General features: G+C 35.1%; 2 protein-coding genes across 3 annotated transcripts; one reads left to right on the plus strand and one right to left on the minus strand.

Moving 5' to 3' along the window:
• Positions 1-6,274: 6,274 nt before the first annotated feature.
• On the minus strand, positions 6,275-15,356 carry LOC123700122 (histone deacetylase 3). The gene is made up of 7 exons (XM_045647254.1): positions 14,860-15,356; positions 14,154-14,342; positions 13,472-13,746; positions 12,634-12,821; positions 8,018-8,158; positions 7,643-7,755; positions 6,275-7,552 (listed from the first exon to the last, which is right to left on the minus strand). The coding sequence occupies exons 1-7, from the start codon at positions 15,098-15,100 to the stop codon at positions 7,392-7,394; spliced, it is 1,308 nt and encodes a 435-aa protein (XP_045503210.1). The 5' UTR covers positions 15,101-15,356; the 3' UTR covers positions 6,275-7,391.
• A 2,874-nt stretch (positions 15,357-18,230) lies between these two features.
• Positions 18,231-25,407, plus strand: LOC123700348 (coiled-coil domain-containing protein 42 homolog). Of its 2 annotated transcripts, XM_045647537.1 has the most exons (7): positions 18,231-18,409; positions 18,906-19,107; positions 19,563-19,736; positions 20,582-20,660; positions 21,569-21,708; positions 24,421-24,683; positions 25,364-25,407. In XM_045647537.1, exons 1-7 carry the CDS (start codon positions 18,300-18,302, stop codon positions 25,389-25,391), a joined length of 996 nt encoding a protein of 331 aa, XP_045503493.1. In that variant the 5' UTR covers positions 18,231-18,299; the 3' UTR covers positions 25,392-25,407. The 2 variants fall into 2 exon arrangements, with proteins under 2 accessions (XP_045503493.1, XP_045503494.1); XM_045647538.1 differs by lacking the exon at positions 19,563-19,736.
• Positions 25,408-27,618: the final 2,211 nt, after the last annotated feature.

Consider the following 27,618-nt stretch of genomic DNA (forward strand, 5'->3'; position numbering starts at 1 on the left):
TCCTGGCTTTTTATTTTGTGTGGAAGAAAACTAATATGCTAGGTAAAAAAATATTTATTGCAATTATTTTATGCACTTCATTAAAAACTTAGGCTGAAACTAGCAGAATTTATACAAAATAAAGTCAATGAATTCAGATATTAAGTAAAACAATCAGAAGCTTAAAATTAAAATGGAGAAATGTACAAAACGGCATATATATCAACATATTTTTCGTTTTTCTTGTCTATTGAAGTCATTAAACATTGTGCAATACTTTTTACTAAAAAATAACAAAAGTTAACATATTATTGTTAAATAAATACTGCATTTTCATTACAATTTCATTTATAGTCAAACAAATAAGATTCTTAACAGTACCTAAAGCATATCTATATAATTATTTAAAGTTAAATATTATAAGCATGGAAGAATAAGAAGTATATGGATCTGTTTCTGAAAATACTTCTAAACAGGATTGTTCATTTTAGGAATGTCATAGACAATATTTTTAATCTGTATGGAACAGAAACAGTGAAGATAATTTGACTGACAGTCAGAAATGCATGGGTTAGTACAAACTTGGTACAAACTATTATCACAATTATATCATTTTCAGATATAATACAACAAAATATTTTTACTTTGGAATTAACAAATCAGGAAATCATCACTTATGTAACCAATTTATTTACAAATAGTAAAATATTCATATAAAATATTATAAAACAATCTATGGAGCTTTAATTCTAAAAGGTATTCATTAATATAGTTTATCTTCAGAGAACTATAGCTTGACCGCAACCGCTGTACCGAGCTCTATGTGTGCGCGGCGGGGACCGGGTAAGAAAGAGCATGAGTTAAACCGCGTTTCCATCTGCAAGAAAACTTCCGCAAGAAATGTCCGACAGCAGCTTGCAAGTCTAAACCAGCTCTTGCAACATGCTTTAGACTTGCAAGCTGCTGTCGGACATTTCTTGCGGATGTTTTCTTGCAGATGGAAACGCGGCCTTAGAAGTTAGAAAGAAACGGAACGGTCGGTACTCTCCCCCGCCTCGCCGCGCACATACCTATACAGCGGTACAGCCACTGCGGTCAAGCTATAACTTAATTATAATTTAACTAAATATTTTCACTATAATAATATTGTTCATCATGATTCTCAAATAAATAAAGACCATTTTTAAGTGTGGCAATATTATCTTAAATAAAAAGACCTTACGTACATTTTGACAAAAAAGATCCCTATTCTGCTTAAAGTGCTAATTAAATATAAGTAATAATAAAATTTTAGGCCTTACTTGTAGGTAATATACTAATATACATCTACTGGATGCTTTGGGCATTAAAATTACATTACAATTTTAATATTTTCACACATTTCAATTTTTATAAACACATTTATTATTATAATTGTCTGGTGTATGTATGTATTTGTTTTATATCTAAACCATACTTAGTTGCTACAAAAACATTTTTCACCGTTTATTATATATAATTACATGTTCATTATATGATTTTAAATACTACCTTACATTTATTTGTAACATATGAACATTGTCTATGGTTATATTATGTAGACAATAACTTGCACACTATGGGTAAAGAATTTCATCATTACAATCCTTTTGTCATGTCCTTTAATAATAATCAATTCCCATTTGTATAGTTTAACTACTTTAAACACTGTTTCTATAATTCTTTGTTGTTGTCACTTACGTTGTTAGGATAATAGTGTACCTTGTTAATGGCGTACTTTATTTTTAATTACTCTTTATTTTATTTTAAGCTGTAAGGTACCTTTTATATACCTTTTTTAAATTAAATAAAATGAATAAATCCATATTTATTATGTACATATAAGTTTAACAGCCAGTTTCACCACTACAGGATTACTTTGCGCTTTCTAACTTATCCGTTATGACCATGTACAATAAAATTGAGAAAAGTGGTAGGTATATAGGAGGCTATCATGCAAGTCCCAATACTGGATTCAGTTAAAATTATTATTTATTAATAATTGCCATTAATGGAAGTTATTATTAGTGATAAAATTTACAACATTTGCATGTAGACTTGCAATTATTCCATAGCGATCTATCAATATTTGCTATGTTCTATTATATAAAAATTCTATAAGAAGCACTTTCGGTTCCGGTAATGGCGTCGTAAACAAGTCAGATAACGAGCTCCGTGAAAATAATTAAAATAACTGTGTAAAAGGCATTGTTCAGTGTATTCCAAGCATAAATCAGTTGATTCAAGTGTCGAACTTCATTAAGTGCAAATAAATTCAGTGCGGAATACGCGTATTTTAATAAAAAAAAGTGTACTACAAATAGCATGAACTTAACCTAAAAACCGATTGACATTTGAAATTTATCGAAGTAACTTTTCAACGTAATTAGAGTACCAACGCAAGATATTGAAAAAAAATAGAAACGGCCAACAACGAAACAACTGACACAGCATAAAATTCGTTGTTTTCAAACCGTGGGCTAGCATTGTATAATTGAAATAAAATTTTATCCGCCGCCATTATGAGTTCTCAAATGTCAGGCGAGATGTTGTTACTTCTGGAAAAAATGAAGGAAGAGCTCACCAAACAAACAATTCAAATAACAGAAAACGTTCTTAAAATGGTAGATGAAAAAATACAGCCGATAATTGCGGAAAATGTAAGACTTTCGCGGGAAGTTGAAACACTGAACAAGAAGATACAATCATTAGATTTAAACGCTAGGAAAAATAACATCATTCTACATGGAATCGCCGAACCTAGCACAGAGAGATACGAAGATTTAAACGCTCTGGTAATTAAAACAATCACGGACTTGGAGGTACCTCTCGAAAACAGTGAAATTAACAAAGTGCAACGCCTGGGTAAAATAAAGGAAAATGGAAAAATAAGACCGATCTTGCTAACACTAACGACTATGCAGAAAAAAATCCAGATCCTAAGAAATAAGAAGAAAATGAAAGAACACACTTATATTACAAATGACTATTCTAAGGAAACCATAGAGAAACGCAAAGCACAAGCCAATATTTTTCGTGACAATGAAAAAAGGAAAAGAACGCCGGAGACACCAAGCCCCAAGGAAACAACCAACAACACTAGCAAGAAAATCCAGCGGACAGATGCTTTTCAACGCATGCGTGAGAGAGCCTACTCTATGTCTGAAAAGAATACCTACCTCAAATACTAACCGGAATCAGAACAACATACCAACATATATACAACATCAACAGAAACAAAAAACACTTGCATTCCCCAACCCGGTTGGTCCCCGTGGGGAATTAGACCGAAACCCTCCAATACAAAATCAACAACACCAAAACGAAGCAAATAACATCAAAAGCACTCTACCCAATCAAAAATACAAAATGGAGATTCCAGCAACTAAATGCACAAGAATATGCATTGCTACTCTCAATGTGTTGACACTAAGATCAGAAGAAAACCTATCAGAACTATCATTAGCACTAAAAAACACAAACTGGGATATTCTCGGGATGAGTGAAGTGAGAAGAATAGGAGAACACATTGTCGCACATCCAGATTTCTTGCTATATCATATAGGAGAGACCCCAGGACAATATGGTGTGGGATTTTTAGTAAAGAAATATCTAACAAAGCACATAAAAGGTTTTTATGGTGTATCAGAGCGCATAGCATTATTGAATCTAGAACTGCCAGACTACAAGGACCCATGGACAATTATTCAAGTATACTCACCCACAGAACAAGCAGATATTGAAAAAATTTACCAGTTTTATCACGATTTGAACAAAACTTTACAGACACATGCCCACAAAAATATAATTGTGATGGGTGACTTCAATGGACAAATTGGTGAACGCCAGCAAGAAGAGGACAAGATTATAGGTCCCTACACATACAACTCAAAACCTAGAAGCAGAAACGGAAAAATTCTCTTGGACTTTGCAATGGAAAATAACCTTACCATATTAAATACTGTCTTCAAGAAAAAGAAAAATAGAATGTGGACCTGGCTGTCACCCGATGGCAAATCAAAAAACCAAATCGACTTTATAATGACTAATAAACAAAAATTTTTCTTGGACATAAATGTCATCAACAACCTCAACTTCAACACTAATCACCGTATGGTCAGGGCTGAACTGAATTCATCTCAACCAAAGAATTCCAGACCAAGAACAAGCCCAGGGATTCTAAAAATCAATAAAAATAATATAGGAGAAATAGCCAACTCACTCAACTCGAAACTTAAGGAATACAGTATAGAAACAAAAGGCGCTGAAATGCAAGAGAAATACACTTGGCTAGAAAGAGCAATAACCACTAGTACCATAGAACTTAGAAACAAGAAAGATTCCCCTGATAAGTGGATGTCCAACAAAACTGTCAACCTCCTTGGACAAAGAGCAGACCTAATAAATGCAAAAAGCACAGAAAAAAACAGGAAAGAAATTGCCCGAGTTAGTAAAGAAATAAAAGAGAATATAAGGAAAGACAGGAGGCAACGTCGAATGGAAACAATAGAGAGACATATTAGACGCACAGGAGGAATAAAAAAGGCATACAAAGAATTAACTAATAAGAAGGAATGGATTGTAAAGATGGAGGAAAACAGTGGAGCGAGAAAGTTTGATAGACACGAAATCCTTAAGATTGCTACTGATTATTACACAGAACTGTACAAATATAAAACAAATGAAAGAGAAATTGAACTCCCAGATAACGAATTGATACCTTACATCATGTTGGAAGAGACTGAAAAAGCTATTGACACACAAAAACTTGATAAAGCTCCAGGGCCAGATGGCATAACAAATGAAATACTAAAGTTGACCAAAGCAATCATGACACCAATTTTAACCGATATTTTCAACAATGTAATAAACACTGAAATGATCCCAAAACAATGGACTGAATCCACCATTATCCTTATATTCAAAAAAGGAAATCATTGCGACATAAGAAACTACCGTCCCATCAGCCTAATGTCTAACATTTACAAGATCTTTGCAAAGGTTATTTTGGGAAGAATAAGTAGGAAACTAGATGAGCAACAACCAATAGAACAGGCAGGTTTCCGCAAAGACTTCTCGGTACTAGACCACATCCATACTGTAAGACAAATCATAGGAAAATACACTGAATATCAGCTTACATACTACATAGCTTTCATAGACTACAGCAAAGCATTTGATTCTCTGATACACTCAAAAATCTGGGAAGCATTAAAGGAGCTAGGAATAGAGCACAACTATATTAGAATTATCAGAAACATATACAAAGACAGTTCGGCTTGCATACAACTAGAAAAGGAAGGAAATAGGTTTCAAATACAAAAAGGTGTGAGACAGGGCGATCCCCTCTCACCAACACTCTTCCTGGCAGTACTGGAAATGATCTTCAGGAATATGAAATGGATAGACATGGGCATAATTATAAATGGCCGCACGCTGACGCACCTAAGATTCGCGGATGATATTGTATTATTTGCAAAAACACCAGAGGACTTAAGCAAGATGATAAATGACCTAGCATCTGAAAGTGCGAAGGCGGGATTAAAGCTAAATCCGGACAAAACCAAAATTATGACCAATGGCAAAAAATACCCGGTAGCACTGGAACAAAAACAAATATCATACGTTGAAGATTACATCTACCTCGGCCAACTAATATCCCCAGAGGACAACGAAAGCAAGGAAGTTGATCGAAGAGTTGTGAATGGCTGGAAAAAGTATTGGTCTCTTAAAGAAGTAATGAAAGACAATAACCTACACATTTCAACTAAAGCTAAACTATTCAACACATGCATCCTACCTGTGCTGACGTATGGAAGTGAAACGTGGGCTCTACCAAAAAACATAACAAATAAACTCCGCATCTGTCAAAATTCCATGGAAAGAAGCATGACTGGCATCAAAAGAAAAGACAAAATAAAGCAAAGCAGCATCAGATACAAGACTAAGGTCCAGGATATAACACTGAAGATAAGAAGGCAAAAGTGGAAATGGGCGGGGCACATGATCAGGGGTAAAGAAAAATGGAGCAAAATAACTACACAGTGGTACCCAAGAGAAGGAAAGAGAAAGAGAGGTAGACCACAAAAAAGATGGGACGATGACATCAAACAGGTAGCGGGCACAACTTGGGGTAGAGTGGCCATAGAAAGGCCCGAATGGAAGAGATTGGAGGAGGCCTTTGCCAACTGGCAAACGGACACGCAGAGATGGATCAAACCTACCATATATAATACATACATGAGTCTGATCAAAGGCTAATAATAATAAATAAGTTTAACAGCCAGTTTCACCACTACAGGATTACTTTGCGCTTTCTAACTTATCCGTTATGACCATGTACAATAAAATTGAGAAAAGTGGTAGGTATATAGGAGGCTATCATGCAAGTCCCAATACTGGATTCAGTTAAAATTATTATTTATTAATAATTGCCATTAATGGAAGTTATTATTAGTGATAAAATTTACAACATTTGCATGTAGACTTGCAATTATTCCATAGCGATCTATCAATATTTGCTATGTTCTATTATATAAAAATTCTATAAGAAGCACTTTTTTATTAATTGCTAGTCTGTTAACTAATCTATGGCATAAGTTTTAAAATATTGCAAGCACTGTGTCTGATGTAGTCTAGTATTCAATTTATTCACTAAGTTACTATGTATTTGCCAACGTCTTTCACTATGTTCCATTAGGAAATTGTTCTGCACTATCACTTATCATATTTCATTAATTTATCATTGTTCTTGCTAGTGTTTCGCACAAGCTCTCGAGATCTTTTAAATGTGTCTCACAAAATTCAATAAAGCATCACTAAAATTGAGTCAAATGTTTTCATAGCACTTCTCTTTCCAAACATCACCCACAAGCTCACGCTATTTCCTGAGCTCAATATTATTTTGAAATTGCAGGTTGTAGTTTTCTCATAAGCAATTATCACATTAGCTTTAGTTCAATGTAATAAGCAATTCGCACCTCAATAACTGTAGTTGTAAGCACTTTCTACTACTGTTGTGCTAAACAATGCACATTCACACTATAGATATGCTGGGGTCCTTTACTTGGCAATGAGTTAGCCAAGTGTTGTACACACATTATTGACTAAGCACTATGCTGTCACTTGTCTCTACACTGTCCTCGCCCAAAAGCTCGCGGTACCGCCTGAACTTGCCGTGTCAGGTGGCCAACGGGTCTGTGAGGTCGATTGTATGCTAGTCCTTCACTTGGCAATGTGTTAGCCAAGTTTTTTACACACGCACTATAGCCGAGTCACTATTCACTGAGCACTATGCTGTCACTTGTCTCTACACTGTCCTCGCCCACAAGCTCGCGGTACCGCCTGAACTTGCCGTGTCAGGTGGCCAGCGGGTCTGTGAGGTCGATCGTATGCTAGGGCTCCTTAACTTCGGGCAATATCTCCTTGTCGTTGTCTTTTTCATCGTCATAAAACTCGTTTTTGGGCTCCACCATTTTGTCCGCTTCCTCTTGGCTGATGCGGATGTCGGGATCTGGTTCTTCTTTCATTCGCTCTTCTTCAGGGAAGAAGTCACCTGTAGTTTGAAAAATAAATGTCAAAAGAATTTTATGTTTCATGAGTTATAAATGATATTTAAAAATTGTTCCAATTAAAAATAATTTACCTGGAATATGCGTCATTTGGACGGCGGGCGAGTGCTGACACATCTTGAGATTATCATACACATACTTTGTGATTGCTTCCAAATATTGCTTGCTGTTTGCATTTGTTGAATTTCTGTAAAAACAATCATTTACATTAAAATAAGTAAATATTGGATAAAAATTTGATTAACATTCAATTTGGACTTGTTTCAAAAGTAACAGACATAAACTTGAAATAGGAAAAAATTACTTATATAGCGACTAACTGTGAATCATCTAGCAATAGACTGAATTCAACTATCCGACAGAAATTAATGTACGACTTACTCACTAAATAACTAACATTTAATCACTTAGCCACTTACTTAACTCACTGTGTGAAAAATATAACTTACCCAGTGACTTCAGGATGCAACTGAAAATCTGGAGCAAAGAACTCCAAATATTCAGTATACGGTAACTCATTGGAGATATCCTCATCCGTTAATAGTGACGTTTCGTATGTCCAACATCGCGCTACGTTACGTAATGTGTAGCTGTGAAATTAATAGGAATAGTTTAAGGTGATTGCTACGATCTGTTCCCAGCCAATGTCCCGCTAGATGGCGCTGAATTCTACATTTCTAGTTTATTTGAGTTTTTGCGTAATTGGAAAAGATTAAGGTCGTAGGAATAGTCATGGCGATTACTGAATATTATATTTTATTTAAATATGTCATATCATTGCCTTAAAATCCACCCAATTCGGTAAAACCATGCGTTTTAACATCTGTCATTGCATACAGGGTCGTTTACACACACAGACGTATACAAAAATGATAAAGATTGAACTCTAGATGGCGTGAATGTAAAACAAGTTTGGCGTGTATGTATTTGAGTAGTTAGTAGCATATTATATTCTGAATTTCTGATCCATGCCTATTCACTCAAAACTACCTAATAACACTAATGATTTGTAACAGTAAATTATTTCAATAGGTAGGTATTTGAACATTTCCCAACAAGACGTAAGAATAATTATTCGTAGGTATACAAGATACCTACAATAACAAATCTAATACACTATTTATTATTTTATTATTTACTAGCGGTCCGCCCCGGCTTCGCCCGTGGTACATGTTTACGTTTTCTCTCCATAAGAAGTAAGAACCATCCTCGTACTTCAAGGAATATAATAAAAAAAGAATTATCGAAATCGGTTCAGCCGTTCTCGAGTTATGCGCTTACCAACACATTTTGCGATTCATTTTTATATTAGACTAGCGGTCCGCCCCGGCTTCGCCCGTGGTACATGTTTACGTTTTCTCTACATAAGAACCATCCTCGTACTTCAAGGAATATAATAAAAAAAGAATTATCGAAATCGGTTCAGCCGTTCTCGAGTTATGCGCTTACCAACACATTTTGCGATTCATTTATATATATATAAGATTATGTGAAAATAACCAGGAAGGTGAAAAACATATTTACGAAAACATAGTAACATAATATGGCTGTCGCTACAATAATTATATTTCAATTTTATCTTTTTATACCTAGTAGAACTGGCCGACGAATAAAAAAAATCGTATTAGAATACAATATATTACGGAACAAAAAAAGGATTGTAACTGAATTAGGTAGGTATGTTTGTTTCTGGGCGCACCGTTTTCGACGACGCGACGCGACGCGCGACGTAAGCGTATAGGTATAGGTACCTACTTTGCTAAAACAAACTAATAAAATTGTGTGTCTGTCTGAAAATTCGGAAAAGCATATTTTGCAAGTTTGTGATTACTTTGATAGTTTACCGATTTATAATAATTGTAATTGTAATTGTATAATATATAATTTGCAATGTGGTGAAATTTCATAAAAATCACGGGCCAATTTTTTGTTTTGAATCCCACCGAAAATATAATTGCGTTATTAGAATAATTAATTACTATACCTACCCACGATCAATTATTACAATATAGTCTCAAATGCATACTAGAGAAATATTGCAATTTGATTCAATTAAAATGCATAGCATACAAAAATAAATTCACAACACAAGAAATTCCGCGCGCAAATCATAGCGCGTGTCAATGAAATCAAGAATGTTTTATATCAAGCCGACGCGGACGAGCGACGACGCGACGCCGAACAAAAGTACCTACGACGGACGACCACGCTTCGAGTTGCCAAACACACAGCCAAACAACAATAATGAGTAATAAATTGTTTACAAAAAAAACAAGTTTTCCATTTTTCTGTATGAGTAGACAGAACTTCAAAACGCCACCTGCTACGGTTTATATTATGAACGATGGTTATAAAAATAAAAGTTATATTTGTTGGTGTAAACTATTTTATTGATCAATAATTTTGGAATTTAAAACTGTCAACATTGATTACAATAAAACGCAGTTTTATTTTATTACACTATTGTTTTTTTATCAAAACATGTATTTGAAGTACCATATAATATTATGCTGATCCAAGCATTTTCACTCAAAACTAATATCACTAATGATTTGTAAAAGTAAATTATTTCAATATACATTTCATAACCAACAAGTAAGAATAATTATTATTATTCCTACCTACAACAACAAACCTAAAACACTATTTACTATGGGAAAATAACCAGGAAGGTGAAAAACATTATATTATTATTTACGATTTCGACGCACTCGACTTTTAGTAAAATATAGTAGGTAAACATAATATTATGGTTTTGATTTTTGCTACTAGTATAAGAAAACTGCGTGTTCAAACTACTTGTTTGTCTGTCTGAAAATTCGGAAGTACTTTGGTAGTTTACCGATTTATAATAATATTGTATATATCGTTGTTTAAAAAATATTCAAACACAATAAAATATGATATATACTGATTTATCACTGGTTTCAGTGATGAACTGATGAGTCAATGTTAGCCACTATACTTTCGTCATACGTGTGTATGATTGATGTGATTTGCAACGTGGTGATATTTCAGAAAAATCACGGGTCAAATTGTCCCACCGAAAATATAACTGCGTTATAAGAATAACTATACCTACGATAAATTATACATAATACAATATAGTCTCAAATGCATACTAGTGAAATATTTTATTTAAATCAATAAAATAAAAAAAAAATAAAAAATAATAATAATACAAAAATAAATTCACAACACAAGAAAATCCGCGCGCAAATCATAGCGCGTGACAATGAAATCAAGAACTTTCGAGCCGACGCGACGCGGACGACGAAGGAGCCTAACAAAAGTACCTACAATCATAGGCGGCTCGTGACAAAATTGTATGGCCGTGTTCACTTGAAATAAAACAACGAAAATAGGTACCTACAATAGCGTTAGCAGTACAAAAAAAATGAGCACCACATTATAAATGTATATTTAATATTTATACACTAAAAATTATAGAGTATTTCAAAACGAATTCAATTATTATTTAGCAATAATTAGAAAATCCCCGAATTTGCATTCGTGATCGTATTCATAGTGTTTGTCTACACTAATATTATAAAGAGGAAAACTTTGTTTGTTTGTTTGATTGTAATGAATAGGCTCATAAACTACTGGACATTTTACCAATGTTTGCAAGTTTGTGATTACTTTGATAGTTTACCGATTTATAATAATTGTATACTTATATCATTGTTTAAAAATATTCAAACACAATATGATATAGGTACTGATTTATCACTGGTTTCAGTGATGAACTGATGAGTCAATGTTAGCCACAATACTAATCACTTTCGTCATACATGTGTATGAACTATGATTGATGTGATTTGCAATGTGGTGAAATTTCATAAAAATCACGGGCCAATTTTTTGTTTTGAATCCCACCGAAAATACATATATATTACTAATTGCGTTATTAGAATAATTAATTACTATACCCACGATCAATTATTACAATTTACAATATAGTCTCAAATGCATACTAGAGAAACATTGCAATTTGAATCAATTAAAATGCTTAACATACAAAAATAAATTCACAACACAAGAAATTCCGCGCGCAAATCATAGCGCGTGTCAATGAAATCAAGAATGTAATTTATATCAAGCCGACGACGACGCCGAACTAAAGTACCTACAGTACCATTTACCTTCAGTGTACAATACAGTTTACAGACCTACGACGGACGAACAATAATGAGTAATAAATTGTTTACAAAAAAAAACATAGTTTCTAAGGTCATTAGTTTTATTTTATTGTTATTTTCTTTGAACGATTGGAAATGAAATTACTCAATTTTTACACAGAACTTTGATTTATTAGAATTATGCTCATTATGTATATAAGCGTATAAGATAACGAACGCGAATGCACGACATCTAGCGCGTCTTATGTCTAAACATCGCCTTTCGTTTAGACATTGACGCGCTAGATCTGTAATAAGTATATAGTCTATGCGCTAGATGTCGTGCTTTATGTCGTGTTTCGCTTGGCAAAAGTCACGCACACTACTGTAGAAGTGTCAAATTTTTCCGGTATTTTACTGTTGTTTTTCTAAGTAAATATTGTAAATTATTGATTAAAAAGGTCGAACGCGCACACATTTCATTATAGAGAAGTGATAAAATGATTAGTTTTAAAGAAATAGTGACTGTGTTAAGTGTTTAGAGGTAATCAAAAATGTATGGAGGGACGGTCGGAACATCCACCTTAATATGAGCAATGAACAAGTATAAGGAAAAACCTCATAATATAGGAAAAAACAAAAACAAAATATACTCAATAATGAAACAAGTAGGATATTAAAATATGTAAAAATTAATAATATTTGCTTGATTGATAAAATTTATGTGCATATGTGATTTTGAAGATATGACGGGGTAGATGATAAGCAGACATTCTCATCTTATGAAGGAACTATTATAAAATTTTTTTTTTTTTTTTTTACGTATTTGTAGTAATAATTAATTGAAGATTCTAATCACTGACCAGCTAGACACACACACAACTTAATTATCATATACCTATAAAAAATAATTTATGAAATTAAATAAAAAAAATATTACTTACCCCCCACCGCCAACCACGAGCGTAGGCAGATTAAGATTCTTCACAAACTTTACACAGTCCCCGTGGCCTCTAGTGGATAAAGAGAAGCAACCAAGCCTGTCGCCGGCGAGGGAATCCGCCCCGCACTGTAGCACGATGGCCGCGGGACGGTAGAACTCCATCACGTTGGATATTACGGGTTTGAATACCTGTAATAGATAATAATTTTAGTTTTTTAAACAAATAAATAAATTGTTTATTTGCAAGTAAACATGGTGTAATAAAGGTGTTAAAATACATTATTACAGCTATTTAGCCGTCATTCAACGACATGCAAATTACTTAAATACATTATACATTTTGTGTCACTTATAATATCTCTCTTAATTTTATTTTATTATAATCAATTAATTGTACTTTGTAGTTTTAAATATTTTTTTGCCTGTTGGCACATGAACAAATGATTTCTTTATTTCTGTCTTAAGATGTAAGATGACGTAGATTTATATTGGTATATTCCTATAATATAAATAACCTAGATTCAATAATACTGTAGAATTATTATAGCAAAAAAATGTTAAATCATTCTTGAATTTTTCATTTTGTTAAAAAATACAATTCGTTCCTCATAATAAAGAGCATTAAAATTATATCCTAGTATGGTTTTTATTACACAACTTTTTACGCCAATAGTGATCTTTTTGCTCTTTACCTTTTACAGTGGTTGCCTGGAAGAGATCACTACTTAGTGATAAGGCCGCCAAGTTAGTTGTACTCTGTTTTTAGCTGTAAGTAATTCTAAGGTTTCCTATTTTTACAACTAATTAAGTGTTAAGTGTTAAACACTTTTCTCACTAACCTGTACATAACTCAGATCATCGATACCCTCTTTCAATGGCACATTAACCGAAAAGTATCTACCACTCTCTGCTCCCGTTTCATACATATCCCCCGTTCCTGGGAAGAAGTAGTTCCCGTACTTGTGGAAGCTGACCGTCATCACTCTATCTGTGAGATAGAAGGCCTCTTGCACACCGTCACCGTGGTGGACGTCTATATCGATGTATAGCACGCGAGGATGGTACTTGAGTAGCTCTAGTATGGCTATGACTATGTCATTTACATAGCAGAATCCTGCAATGCGAAAACAAATTCATCATTACAACCCTTAAGACTAAGACTGTCGTCAAATATTTTTGTTACCATTTGACTGCTACTAATAAATTACTGACAAAGGCTGTTTGCCATGTACCATTTTAATTTGCTACATTAAAGTACGGAATCTGTACTTATTAACATTTTTAACCCATTGAGCCCCCAGCCCCCAACGGCCCGATCGGTCCACGACACAATAGATTTTCTATTGTGTCTGTGATTCCGGGGGCTGAGTTATTAATAGGTATAATTTTAGCATAACTGAAAAACTTTACATGCTGTAGTAAGTTAAATTTTTAAGTTGGTAGTGGCCCTGCCATATGGGATCAGATCATGCAGTGTGTGAAAAATTGTCCTGAAAATATTTATTTATTTATTTAACATACCTGAAGGTTCAAATTTCTTTGCATGATGCAGTCCACCAGACCAATTAATTGCAATATCGCAAGCATTGTTATTTAGTTTCATTGCTCCTTCCAAAGAGGCTCCCGTATACATTGAACAGAAGTCAAATAGGCCCTCAAATACTGGACAGTCATCACCCACATTATAGTGCAAGAGATCTTTGGAATAACCTGTAAATTAATGAAGATTTGGTTAGACAAACTAACTAAACTGAATATACTTTAGCCATAAATTTATATCTGCCCTGTTAAAGAAGATATTGCATCTGAGAATGTGAGGGTGGAATGAAAGTTATTGTTAAGGCTTGTTTTGGTACAACACTACTGTTTAGCGCTGACAGCCAAAACATGAAACTGTATGAAGCACATGCGCTTATACCTATGCATAATTCTATAATGCTTTAATCAGTGTGACACTAAAACCAGCCTTAGTAATTTAAAATGATTTTTTGTCAATATTTATCCAGTTACTAGCTGTTCCCTGCGGTTTCACCTGCATTGCTTCGCTCCTGTTTGTCTTAGCGTGATGATATTATATAGCCTTCCTCTATAAATGGGCTATCAAACACCGAAATAATTTTTCAAATCGGACCAGTAGTTCCCGAGCGCGTTCAAACAAACAAACAAACGCTTCAGCTTTATAATATTAGTATAGATTGTATTTTTGTGAAGCTCAAAAACTACTTACTCTGAATATTTTGTGGGGTTACATTTTGAAGAAATTCTATATAATCCTCACTGTGGAACCGACACATATCATGTGCGCTGGCTCTATAGGGCCTATATATTTGCATTTTCTTGTGCAAGCCATAGTTGAGCACCAAACTATGTGTTACAGACAGCCGATGGGGTTTCATTGGATGCCCCGGGCCATAGTGAAAGTTACCCACGTCCGGGTTGTAAAAATACGCTACCCTGTGCTGTGTCATAATGGAAATACAAACACGTACTCCTTTAAAATTAAAATAATGCCGAGGACAATCGCAATAACAACCAAACGTTTAGTAAGTTGAATATCTCCTAGCATGCTTGTGTTCGTTTTACGTATACATTTTTAATGATGACACAATTTACTGCAATTATATTTCTTTTATTATTATTCTATTGATATTTATATAATAAAACTTTTATTTATTACGGAACCGCAAAAGAAGCGCACAACATGAACTTGAGCGTTCATAGATGACAGATCACAGAATATTTTTGACAGGGATGTTACAAAAAAATCGATTATTCAAATAATCGATTATTATTTATAAATAATCGATTTTTTAAAACCGTTACGTTTTTCATTTGCTACGTTAAACCGCTGCAAGTCATGAGAAAATTGGCGTTTTTTATCTTAAGACATTTTTTACAGAAATATGACGATTAATCGAAAATACGATGTTTTTGGGATATCGATTATTTCGTATAATTAATCGATTATTTTTTTCAAAGTCACATCCTTTATTTTTGACAGTAGACAGTTTTCGATTAGGACGCATCAATTATCGTTTAGTAATAATTTTATCACTGAAATCTTTTGTATCTTTGTCATTACTTATTTTACCTTTCTTGCTTATCTTGAATAAGATTTATTACCAGTGCAAACTTAGCACCCCATCTATGGAATTTTGGGTCGAAAATGACCTTGATCGTTAGGTCCCCGTTAGGTCCTTTAAGGTCCCACAATTTTTTCGTTAGGTCCCCTTTAGTCTTTTTTTAAATAATTTTTTAAATTTTAGGTATAAAAAAATGCAACTTTAGCACCCCATCCATAGAATTTTGGGTCAAAAATGACCTTAATCGATAGGTCTCCGTTAGGTCCTATAAGGTCCCACAATTGTTTCGTTAGGTCCCCTTTTGTGTTTTTTTAATAATTTTTTTCAATTTTTTTTTTAGAAATCACTAAAATCCTAAGCTAAAATCGCAGAAAAACACAAAAAAAATCACTTTGACAAGCTTAGACACATCAAAAACTCAGGTTTTAATGACAGTTAACTGTCAAGTGTTGCCAAATAAATTTTCGAAATAAAAACCCAGTTTCATCTTTCGAACCAGACGTGACTAGTATAGGTAAATCAGAATCTGATGGCAATTAGGGAAATCAAAATTTTGAGTGTGCAACCCTAGGGAAAATGGACTGAACGATCTTGATACTGGTTATTTTTTATTTTGTCCTCAATATCATTAGTCACATTACATAAGTGGACAATACTGTACTTAATAATGAGATATCCATTTAATATTATGTAGGTACATATACTTACATATACAATTAGACATATTACTTGTATACAGGTATAATTTACACATACCTCTATTTGTATATTCATTACCAGTATGCCATGATAACAAAATAAAAATAAAATAAAACTATGTTTATTGTCGTAAGTATTAACAGATTACCACATTATAAAATTGACTTGGACAGCTTGGACTTGAAGAATAGCCGTATTGGAAACTCCTGTAATAAGTTTTCATAAAATTATATTCTAATCAACAAACAATATTATAGTTACCTACATATAATATTTTTTAATTTAAAGTATCAAAACGGGTAAGTCCAATTTACCAATAAAATCTTCAAAATTGAAAATTGTGATGTGTTTGACCCTTCTTCTTCGAATTTTTTTCTATACACATTATAAACTACACATATTGTTGTGATCGCAGCGGCTTTTTCGACATTTTCGAAGATTTTTAGACAAAATCCTAACAATTAATCATCAACTGCAAAAAAGACAAATAATTTGACAACCAATTTGATAGTTGTCAAATAAGCTGCCACATGAAAATCTTTTATTTCTTAAATATAAATATGCCATCAGATTCGGTAGACCTATATAATATATTTATTTATTAGTTAATTTAATAAATGAAACGATACCAATTTAAATTTCGCACTGTTTATGAATGATGTGCGCATGCCTTAATGCTCTAAGGCGCATGCGCAGGTTTCAATATAACTAGTGGTCCGCCCCGGCTTCGCCCGTGGTAGGTACATATTTAGTATCCTATATCCTTCTCCTGGCTCTAAACTACCTCCCTGCCAATTTTCAGCTAAATCAGTTCAGCCGTTCTTGAGTTATAAGTGGAGTAACTAACACGACTTTCTTTTATATATATATAGATTTTAATAACATAAATAATTTAACAATTTCAATGATGGGCCTCTACGGACCTAACGGTAAAGAATACGATTTTGATAAAATTCGCCAATTTTGCTATGGATGGGGTGCTAAAGTGTAACTTTTTTATACCTAAAATTAAAAAAAAATTATTTAAAAAAAAACTACAGGGGACCTAACGAAAAAATTATGGGGCCTTATAGGACCTAACGGAGACCTATCGATTAAGGTCATTTTTGACCCAAAATTCTATGGATGGGGTGCCAAAGTGCATTTTTTTTATACCTAAAATTTAAAATATTATTAAAAAAAAACTAAAGGGGACCTAACGAAAAAAATGTGGGACCTTAAAGGACCTAACGGGGACCTAACGATCAAGGTCATTTTCGACCCAAAATTCCATAGATGGGGTGCTAAGTTTGCACTGGTAGATTTATTCGGAGTTATTACTTATTTAAAAAAAAATTATGCTATACTTTCATTTAAACTTAGTTTGGGACCCACTGTCGTACATTAATTATTGTAAAACATAAAATGGACAAATAAATTTATTTCATTTCATTTCAAATCACTGTGCAAAATTAAACGGTGTTTTAACAATTTCTCTCTGCGTAACATTTAATTTTTATTGTCTGTGGAGTCCTTCGTAGACTGTACTGTAGGTAGTTATTTTGTAGTTGGGTGGAAATTGGAATGCACCTATTGTAATATAATAATATATAGGAATGCACAAATTCCTCACAACAATGAAAATGAAAAATACAACTTGATGAATTTTTTTTCTGCTAGATTCTGTCCATTTTTTTTTCTTTTACAGGGGGATTTATTTTATAATAACCTCCATATAGAAATTACGAAAACAGTATATTTAACCGTTAAAAATTTATTGCTAGGCAACGCAGTTTGTTAGACTCTTGTTAGACTTTATTATTTTTGAAAATTGCAAGCCAACACAACGCAAATCAACTTTTAATAATTTATATTATTTTAAGACTTTAAATACTTAATTAAAATCATGAAGAAAATTTCGAAAGATTTGGCGCCAATCGCGCTTCCTCATGGACCTCCTGTGGAATCCGTGTCGGAATATTATAAATCGCTAATGGAAAGTGCTCGTATGGTCAAGTAAGTCTTTTTTACGCATTGACTAAGTTAGCTTGTAATATTATTATATCACCATAATAATAAAAAATAATATACCATACAAATAATTCGAGATCCTATGCCAACACTATTTGGTACCTACTTTAACGTTTTATACAGATGAAATACAACATTTTTATGAATAAAAGTCTATTAATAAAAACATAAAAATAAGATTTGTAAGTAGTTTAACTTTCTTACCATTAAAAAATAAACAGATAATAATTTTACTGATTTTCAGTAACGGCAAGTAGGCATTAACCGTATTTACACATTCGTGCGTTTGAAAGAAGCAAGAGAGAAAAAAAGGCCAGGCGAATAACGAATTCGCATTTTATAATTTGTACCTACCACATTTTTACGCTTTTTCACAAATCGTGTTCGTTATTCGCCAAGCTATTCGCACGAATCTGTGTATGCAGTATTCAAAAAAGTATCCATTAGAAATAATTCCCATTTCCCACATCATATTATCCAGAAAGTACCCAGTATGGGATGTCGCCCGTCCGACCCCGCAAGTGCTGATGGAACAGGCGCGAAGGGATCTCATGGAGGCTGACGAGAAGCTGGCACATAAGCGGGAAGAGGAACGGATTAATAGGCAGACCATGAACGCAAAGTGGCAAGATCTGCGTGAGAAGGAAATGCTGCTGAAGGATTCGTTTATTAGCTTTAACAAGGTAAGGTTCGCCCGTATTCTCGTATTTATGTATTTCAGGCAAATTCGATAACCATCTAAATTAGCGCCATCTGTTTTTTAATAGTTTATATCGTAAAATAACCTTATTACTTTAATTCTTCATAGGATATTTAGTGGCGTTTTTTTATGTAAAAAGCAAGCAATTATAGCAAAAAAAAGATAGCGAGCGATTAGGTACCTTTCTTTTAATTTTTCTTAATATAAAGGAAAAATATCAAGAATCTAAAATCTAAATGAATCTATAAATTTATAAATGATGAATCTATCTATAGGTACTCGACATGAAAAAATATAATTATTATCTAGCCCTTTTTCCCTCAAAGAGAACCAAAGTTAAATTTGTTGCGAATTCGAAGATGTTTTAAAAGACAATTCAAAAGTAACTAACACATAAAAGTACAAATTGAAGTTGTAAATTCACGCGGTGTACAACAGTTCATAAGAGAAAACCAAGAAAAGCGCGAACGTGCCCAACGCAAGATGGAGGCAGATCTAGAGATGCTTGAAAGGAAATCCCGCGAAACGGACGCGATGCGGCAACGCGTCGCAGAGATGGAGGAAGTTAGGGGGCTCATGGAGAAACAGGTCGAGGATTATACGGTTTATGAGGTTGGTTCTTGTTTATTAAATTAATTTATATGTCCATATCTAATATATTGTGCTTATCATTTTTACTTGTCATGATTATTTAAGAAAAATTCTGTAAATAGGTACTGAATTTACCGATTCTAATTTCAACTGGCTAGGCTGTATTCTGTAATAACATGACTATGCGGCGTTGCCGCACTTCTCTTGCACAGGTTTGTGAATGAATTATTAAAAACTAGCTTACCGCCCGCGGCTTAGCCCGCTGTCTAAAACCTAATTAAATTATATACTAAAACCTTCCTCTTGAATCACTCTATCTATTAAAAAACCGCATCAAAATCCGTTGCGTAGTTTTAAAGATTTAAGCATACAAAGAGACATAGGGACAGAGAAAGCGACTTTTTTTAAACTATATACCTAGTGATAGTGATGGTGAATGGTAATGAATATTGTTTGAATTTTTAACCGACTTCAAAAAAGGAGGAGGTTCTCAATTCGACTATGTAATTAGTTATACAACACAAGAACACATTTAGTAGGTCAGTAGCTAAATCATCTGGCAGATAATTAATTATAATCATGCAAAAAGTTGAAAATGAGATACTACTTAAAAACGCTCGAGTTAAAATTTAGCAAATTATCCACATGCAAACACTGCTGCAATCGGTGAAGAAAAACATGAATAAAGTAAAAACCTATGCATGTATAAATCAAAATTAGATCTTCCTTGCGTGTACTCGCTTCTAGGCTTTAGCTTATCTATTGACGATTTACGACGATATTAATACTTTGACGAAAGTGTACAGGATTCAATAATAATGTTCGAATGTATGTGATGATTTTGATGAAGGTGAATATTGTTTCAGGATTATTTGATGTCTGTGGTGCACAACTATCCGGAGTTCAAGCAACCTTTGGACGTTCTCAATAGATATGAAGCCTTAGGTAATGCTTTTCGGAATATCTAAAATGCTTTTATTATGTTTAATTCTGTTTTGAAAAGAGTTGAATTCAGTGTATTTCGTGAGATTTCTGTCTTTTTGATTAAAAAAAATAGTTTTTCGGGCTTTTGTGTCCTGCCAGACCGACATTTTATTCTCTACTGAACCGATTCCGGGCGGTAAAAATTGAGCGGTCAAAGTGGTATTGAACAAAAAGGAACCAAGTGATCAGTTTAAACTAATATTATTTATTTAAACAGTTTTATACAATACGATAGGTACAATACAAAAAAGATTTTTTGCAACCAAACAACACAATGATGTTTACACACATTACACTCAAGACGCAATAAAAAATACAAAAAATTACAAAAATACAATACCATATGATAGCATGTGATTCGATTGTTTGACACACAATAATTATATCAGGCTTGCATTGTGGCTGCAAAAAAGGCCCTGGCTCAGCACAATATTGCAGAGGCAAACTCCACAATACTGATAATTCTGCCAGATTCTGATTGCTTCCTGATTCTGTGTTCCCCGACTAGTACAATATGGGGGTCTTCAAGCGTAGAGTGAACGGGTACCTACTAGGGAAGCGCGGACCATCTTAGGCCACATCTTAGCTTTCCATCAAGCAAGATTGTGGTTAAGGACTTCCCTATCTATACTAATATTAGAAAGCTGAAGAGTTTGTTTGTTTGAACGCGCTAATCTCAGGAACCACTGATCCGAATTGAAAAATTATTTCGGTGTTAGATAGCCCATTTATCGAGGAAGGCTATAGACTATATATCATCACGCTACGACCAACAAGAGTGGAGTCACGGGGGTGAAACCGCGGGAAGCAGCTAGTCAAGAATAATAAAAAGATACCCAAGTAACAAAATTCCTAACTTTATAATCAAGCGGCTGCAAAGAACACGTTAGCCGATCGTCAAGAGAGAGACCTGGAGATGCTGGAAAGCGCCCGCCAGGAGATTGCAGCTCTTACTGAAGAGAAGAAGCTATTCATCATGGGGCTGAACAATACGCTCGCGGATTTGAGGGTACATTGTAATATTAATTAGCCTTTATTCATACTAATATTGTAAATTCGAAAGTAACTCTGTCTGTCTGTTACTCAATCACGCCTTAACTACTGAACCTATTTGCATGAAATTTGGTATGGAGATATTTTGATAGGTACCTTTTTTTTTTTTTTTTTTACTTAGGATAGGGAAGCGCTTGACCACAATCTCGCCTGATGGAAAGCTGAGATGCGGTCTAAGATGGTACGCGCTTCCCTAGTAGGTACCGGTTCACTCTTCGCTTGAAGACCCCCATATTGTACTCGTCGGGGAACACAGATTCAGGAAGCGCGTTCCAGTCCCTTGCGGTTCGAATGAAGAATGTAGAATCGAACCGCTTAGTCCGGGTACATGGAACGTCCACCATGTGGCGATGCCTAGAATCTGTGCGCCTCGACGATCGATGGAAGAACGGGGATGGCGGAACAAGTTCGTGAAGTTCCGCAGCGCACTCACCAAAGTGTATCCGGTAAAAAACCGATAAGCTGGCCACTCTGCGACGATGAGCGAGGCTCTGGAGTTTTTTGCCTACTAGCTCATCGTCGTTTATGAGCCTCTTGGCACGCCTCTCTATCGCCTCAAGCGCCTCCAGCTGGTACTTGGCGGAACCGTCCCAGAGGTGAGAGCAGTATTCCATGCACGATCGGACTTGTGCTTGATAAAGGTTGAGCAACTGTCCCGGGCTGAAATACTGTCTCACCTTCGCCAGAATTCCAAGCTTTTTTGAGGCTACTTGGGCTTTGGATTCTATATAGGAACCAAAGTTCAGAGTAGGCGTCAAGGTGATGCCAAGAAGCTCGAGGTGGTTGGTTATCGGCACGGATACACCCTGGAAAGTCGGAGTCAGATGGAATGGACTCCGTTTAGCGGAGAATAGACACGCCTGGGTCTTAGTAGCATTGAACTTGACCAGATTGGCATCGCCCCAGTCGGAGACCGCCTGTAAGGACAAGTTCATGCGATCGACCATCGCCTCCCGTAGAGACTGGATTTGTGCCATACTGGCTCGCGCGCTGGATACATATCTCTCCACAACAGTGCTATCGTCTGCGTACCCATAGATACCGGGTTTCAGCAGATCGTTGATGTGTAGCAAGAAGAGTGTTGCGGAGAGAACTGATCCCTGAGGGACCCCGGCATTGATAGCCATTAGGTCGGACGAGCAGCCATCAACGACTACTCGTAACGACCGGTCTCTCAGAAAATCTGAGATCCAGGCGCAGAAACCGGTAGGCAGACCGTAGGATGGAAGCTTGCCAATTAGGCTATCATGCCAGACCCTATCGAAGGCCTTTGAGATATCAAGGGAGACAGCAAGTGCTTCACCATGATTCTCTATGGCCTCGCTCCAGACGTAGGTGGCGTACGCTAGAAGATCCCCAGTGGACCGGTTTCGGCGGAACCCGTATTGTCGGTCACTGAGAAGGTCGTTCGCTTCTAGGTGTGCCAGGAGCCTACTGTTCAGTACACGTTCCATAGTCTTACAGAGTATGGACGTGACTGAAATTGGCCTATAGTTGGAGGGGTCGGCACGACTGCCTTTTTTGGGCACGGGCTGCACGTTGGCAAGTTTCCAAGATTTCGGTACTATTCCAGTCGTCATCGAGAGGCGAAAGAGGCGTGTCAGAACAGGAGCAAGTTCAGGCGCACAGGTTTTAAGTACTATGGCTGGAATTCCATCAGGGCCACTGGCTTTATTCACGTCAAGATTCCGCAGCGTTTTAAGCACCTCAGTCTGACGGATGCGAATTTCCGGCATATTCACCTCGCATCCAGGTAGACTGGGAGGTTTCGCATTTGCGGGATCAAGACGAGAATTTTCCGCGAAAAGAGAAGCAAAAAGGTTCGCTTTCTCTACGGCGGTGTGAGCCAGCGACCCATCCGGTTTCAGCAGTGGAGGAAGTGAGGGGCGGCAGAAATTCGATTCAACCGTCTTAGCCAGGGACCAAAACGCTTTGCTACCAGAGGGGTAAGAAGCTAGTTTGTTCCCTATACGGCTGACGTGGTCAAATCGAGCTTTCCGTAGAGCCTTTTTGCAGGACTTGGCGGCCCGGTTGAAGGCTTTCTTCTTGTCTGACACGTCCTTGGCCTTGCGGTGTCGAGCATCTATCACCTACCCGAGAAAGGACATTTATGCTACCTTTTATTGCGATATATGTATCTCGGGCGAAGCCGGGGCGGACCACTAGTTCACCATAATTTTTACGTGTCATCGACGTAACGATTCAAGTACCCTCACTTTGATTCACATCAATTGTTATATAGGTAACTTTTTAAAGAATAGAAAAAAATCAATTACGAGGCGGGTCATGGGTGGCTGAGTTGGTTAAGCGTCCGCCACGGATTGGCGTGAATGGACGTGGCGTGCCGGGTTCGAGTCCCGCCTCGTGATCGAATTATTTCTATCCATACTAATATTATAAATGCGAAACTCTGTCTGTTACTCAATCACGCCTTAACTACTGAACCAATTTGCATGAAATTTGGTATAGAGATATTTTGATACCCTAGAAAGGACAAAGGCTACTTTTTACCCCGGGACATAGGATAGGTTTTATCCCGGAAATCCCTCGGGAACGGGAACTATGCGGGTTTTTCTTTGACTGTGCGGGCGATGCCGCGGTTGGAAAGCTAGTTATTTATAAATTTATACGTTATAATTGTTTACTGTACGTCAATTTGTTTACGCAGTGGCGCTACGATCAAGTGCGTAACCGCGTCATAAAATGGGAGTTAGCGCTCAACCGGCTCAAGGACACAGCGGCTCGTAGACATGCGGAACTGTGCCACGTACGAGCTGCTGTATATTCTTTATATGAGAAGATTAGCCGACAAAAGGGATTGCCTTTGGATGCTCCGAAGGAGGATTTTGAACAGCAACTAGTGGTTATAATGAGGGCTTTGTTGGAACTGCGCAGGATTCATAGGATCGCGCAGAGACGGTCGAAGGAAAAGTAAGTATTGATGGGTAGGATGGGAGTGTGTGTTCTTTACAGCTTTAGGTTAATTGTGAAAAGACACGCGGAGCTACTGTATATTCTTTATATGAGAAGATTAGTCGACAGAAAGAATTGCCACTTGATACTCCGAAATAGGATTTTGATCTTCAATTAGTGTTTATAATGAGGGCTTTACTGAAGCTGCGTAGGATTCTTAGGATCGCACAGCGACGGTCGAAGGAAAAGTAAGTGGAATGCTAGGAAATAGGTAGTAAGGGACATTTCCCTGTTTCGAGATATAGGTATATAGGATCATATACGTATATCCTATGTATATATAATATTATGATCCTATGTATCTCGAAACATACCTACATAGGATCGTGCAGCTACAGTCTAAAGAGAAGTAAGTGAGGTAAAGGCACTATGTGCTTCATTATTTTCAGCTTGCGATGTTTTCCCACCAGCGTGGTAAATTTGAGCATCAAGTGGTTTTGGTGGTTTTTGCCTTCACAACTTTAACTATTTCTAAAACGTGTATTCACAAAGTAGCATTTTCGTTGTGAGGGTTGTAGGATTAAAGATAAGAATTATGAAAATCTCTTAACGCATAATATATTATATGGCACCGTAAAAATAGTAGTAGGTATTATATTGGAATAAAAAATACGATAATAAAAAAAAAATATTTTCAGGGACGCAGAATCGATGCAAACCGCATAAGGAACATTACAACAAACGATCAAAAAAAAATTACAGCATGGATTGGGGTGTTCCATTTTTTTTTAAATTGATGTTGTTAAAAATTATGAATATATTTTATACGAATAATCTATCTGACTTTTTCTTTAAAATAAGGGAATAAGGTGTAATAAAATAATTCTAGACAATAAATATTTAGTTACAAAAAGTTAGGTGTTAAAAATTATTTACGTCAAGTAAATTTAGATTCGGATATCGAAGAATTTTTTTTGTCTGCCTGTATGACTGAAAATTGAGGTTAATTACAGAGCTAATAAAATAACAAAAAAAAAACTTGAGCGATGTCAAAGGACATCCGGATGGAAGGAAGTGGTAAGTAAGAGAGAGACAGACAGAGAACCACGCGCACGTCGCACGCCGCACAACTCTAGCAAAAAGTGTCGTGACAACATGGTGACAACTGACAACTTTTCATAAGATTTTTTTTCCGTCTACATCCTTTCACAACGTGCGAAAAGGAACTTCGTTCCAATATAACAATAATAACATTTGTTAAGATTTTGATGTTAAAATTTTTTAAATTAAAACATCATTATCTTAACTTGTATAACTAGTTACTAAGTAGTCTAAAATTGTATAAAAATAAGCTATAGGTAAACCAGAATCTGATGGCAATTAGGGAAATCAAAATTTTGAGTGTGCAACCCTGGGGAAAATGGACTGAACGATCTTGATACTGCTTATTTTTTATTTTGTCCTCAATATCATTAGTCACATTACATAAGTGGACAATACTGTACTTATTTATTTATTCATACTTTATTGTTCTTACAATTTACAAATTGAGACTTAAACTAGGATACATTGTAACAAACGGCGGCCTTATCGCTAAATAGCGATTTCTTCCAGACAACCGGTTGTACTTAATAATGAGATATCCACGTAATATTTTAAAGGTACATAGGTACTTACATGTATAATATACAATTATACATATTACTTTTATACAGGTAATACATATTATTATTTACACATACCTATATTTGTATATTCATTACCAGTATGCCATGTGAAAATATCGATATAATGTTAATGTAGATCATAACTGCTTATAATTTTTTATAAAATAAAATAAAACTATGTTTATTTTCGTAAGTAAGTATTAACTTATACACACATTATAAAATTGACTTGGACAGCTTGGATTTGACGAATAGCCGTATTGGAAACTCCTTTAATAAGTTTTCATAAAATTATATTCTAATCAACAAACAATATTATAGTTACCTAAATATTATAATCTTTTTTAATTTAAAGTATCAAAACGGGTAAGTCCAATTTACCAATAAAATCTTCAAAATTGAAAATTGTGATGTGTTTGACCCTTCTTCATCGAATGTTTTTTTATACACATTATAAACAACACCTCTTGCTTGTGATCGCAGCGGCTTTTTCGACATTTTCGAAGAATTTTTAGGCAAAATCCTAAAAATTATTCATCAACTGCAAAAAAGACAAATAATTTGACAACCATTTTGATAGTTGTCAAATAAGTTGCCACATGAAAATCTTATATTTCTTAAATATAAATATGCCATCAGATTCTGGTAGACCTATATAATCTTTTTATTTATTACTTTTCCGTTTCTAAAGTCAGTTTTTTTAAAAGCAGTTATTTTTATTTACTACTTTTTATAGTCAATTAATTACTGAGTTCATATGGCCACCTTCCGATTCCATCATCAAATCAGCTCTATGTCATGATAATTTTTCATCACTATCCAATTTACATAACTACCAGGAAGTGAATCAAAGTTACTTGCTAGATTTTCAATTAAGTCATCGATATCAGACAAAAATGCTCATAAAATAAAAACTACTAGGCCATAGGGGCCTACCCGAATGAAATTTTTATGGGACCAACTCAAAACCATTCAACATCAAACAAAAAAATAATCACGTAAATCGGTTCAGAAACCTCGGCGTAATCGGTGTACATACAATAACAAAAATATACCGACCGAATTGATAACCTTCTCCTTTTTTTTGAAGACGGTTGAAAAATTCTAAACCGTTTTAAAATTGTCGGAACTAGACGAAAATTAAATACCTAGCATTTCAGATAAAAAGAGCGTGTGTGCCGAGCACACGTGATTCTAACAGGGAAAGAGGTTTTGTTTTTGTAATAACAATATGGAGCACTAATCATATATCAAATAATAATTTATTCTAATAAAAAAGATAAATT

The sequence above is a fragment of the Colias croceus genome, chromosome 19 (assembly GCF_905220415.1).
Source record: "Colias croceus chromosome 19, ilColCroc2.1".
NCBI lineage: Eukaryota > Metazoa > Arthropoda > Insecta > Lepidoptera > Pieridae > Colias > Colias croceus.

Bases quoted from the DNA above. Each gene is read 5' to 3' on its own strand.
- LOC123700122 (XM_045647254.1), bottom strand. From the start codon at position 15,100: ATGACACAGCACAGGGTAGCGTATTTTTACAACCCGGACGTGGGTAAC. The intron at 8,159-12,633 runs GTAAGTAATATT...TTAATTTCACAG, and splicing joins CTCGTGGTTGGCGGTGGGGG to CTACACATTACGTAACGTAG. The intron at 7,756-8,017 runs GTAAGTTATATT...TTGTTTTTACAG, and splicing joins TTGCATCCTGAAGTCACTGG to AAATTCAACAAATGCAAACA.
- LOC123700348 (XM_045647537.1), top strand. From the start codon at position 18,300: ATGAAGAAAATTTCGAAAGATTTGGCGCCAATCGCGCTTCCTCATGGA. The intron at 19,108-19,562 runs GTAAGGTTCGCC...GGTGTACAACAG, and splicing joins CGTTTATTAGCTTTAACAAG to TTCATAAGAGAAAACCAAGA. The intron at 24,684-25,363 runs GTAAGTATTGAT...AAATATTTTCAG, and splicing joins CAGAGACGGTCGAAGGAAAA to GGACGCAGAATCGATGCAAA.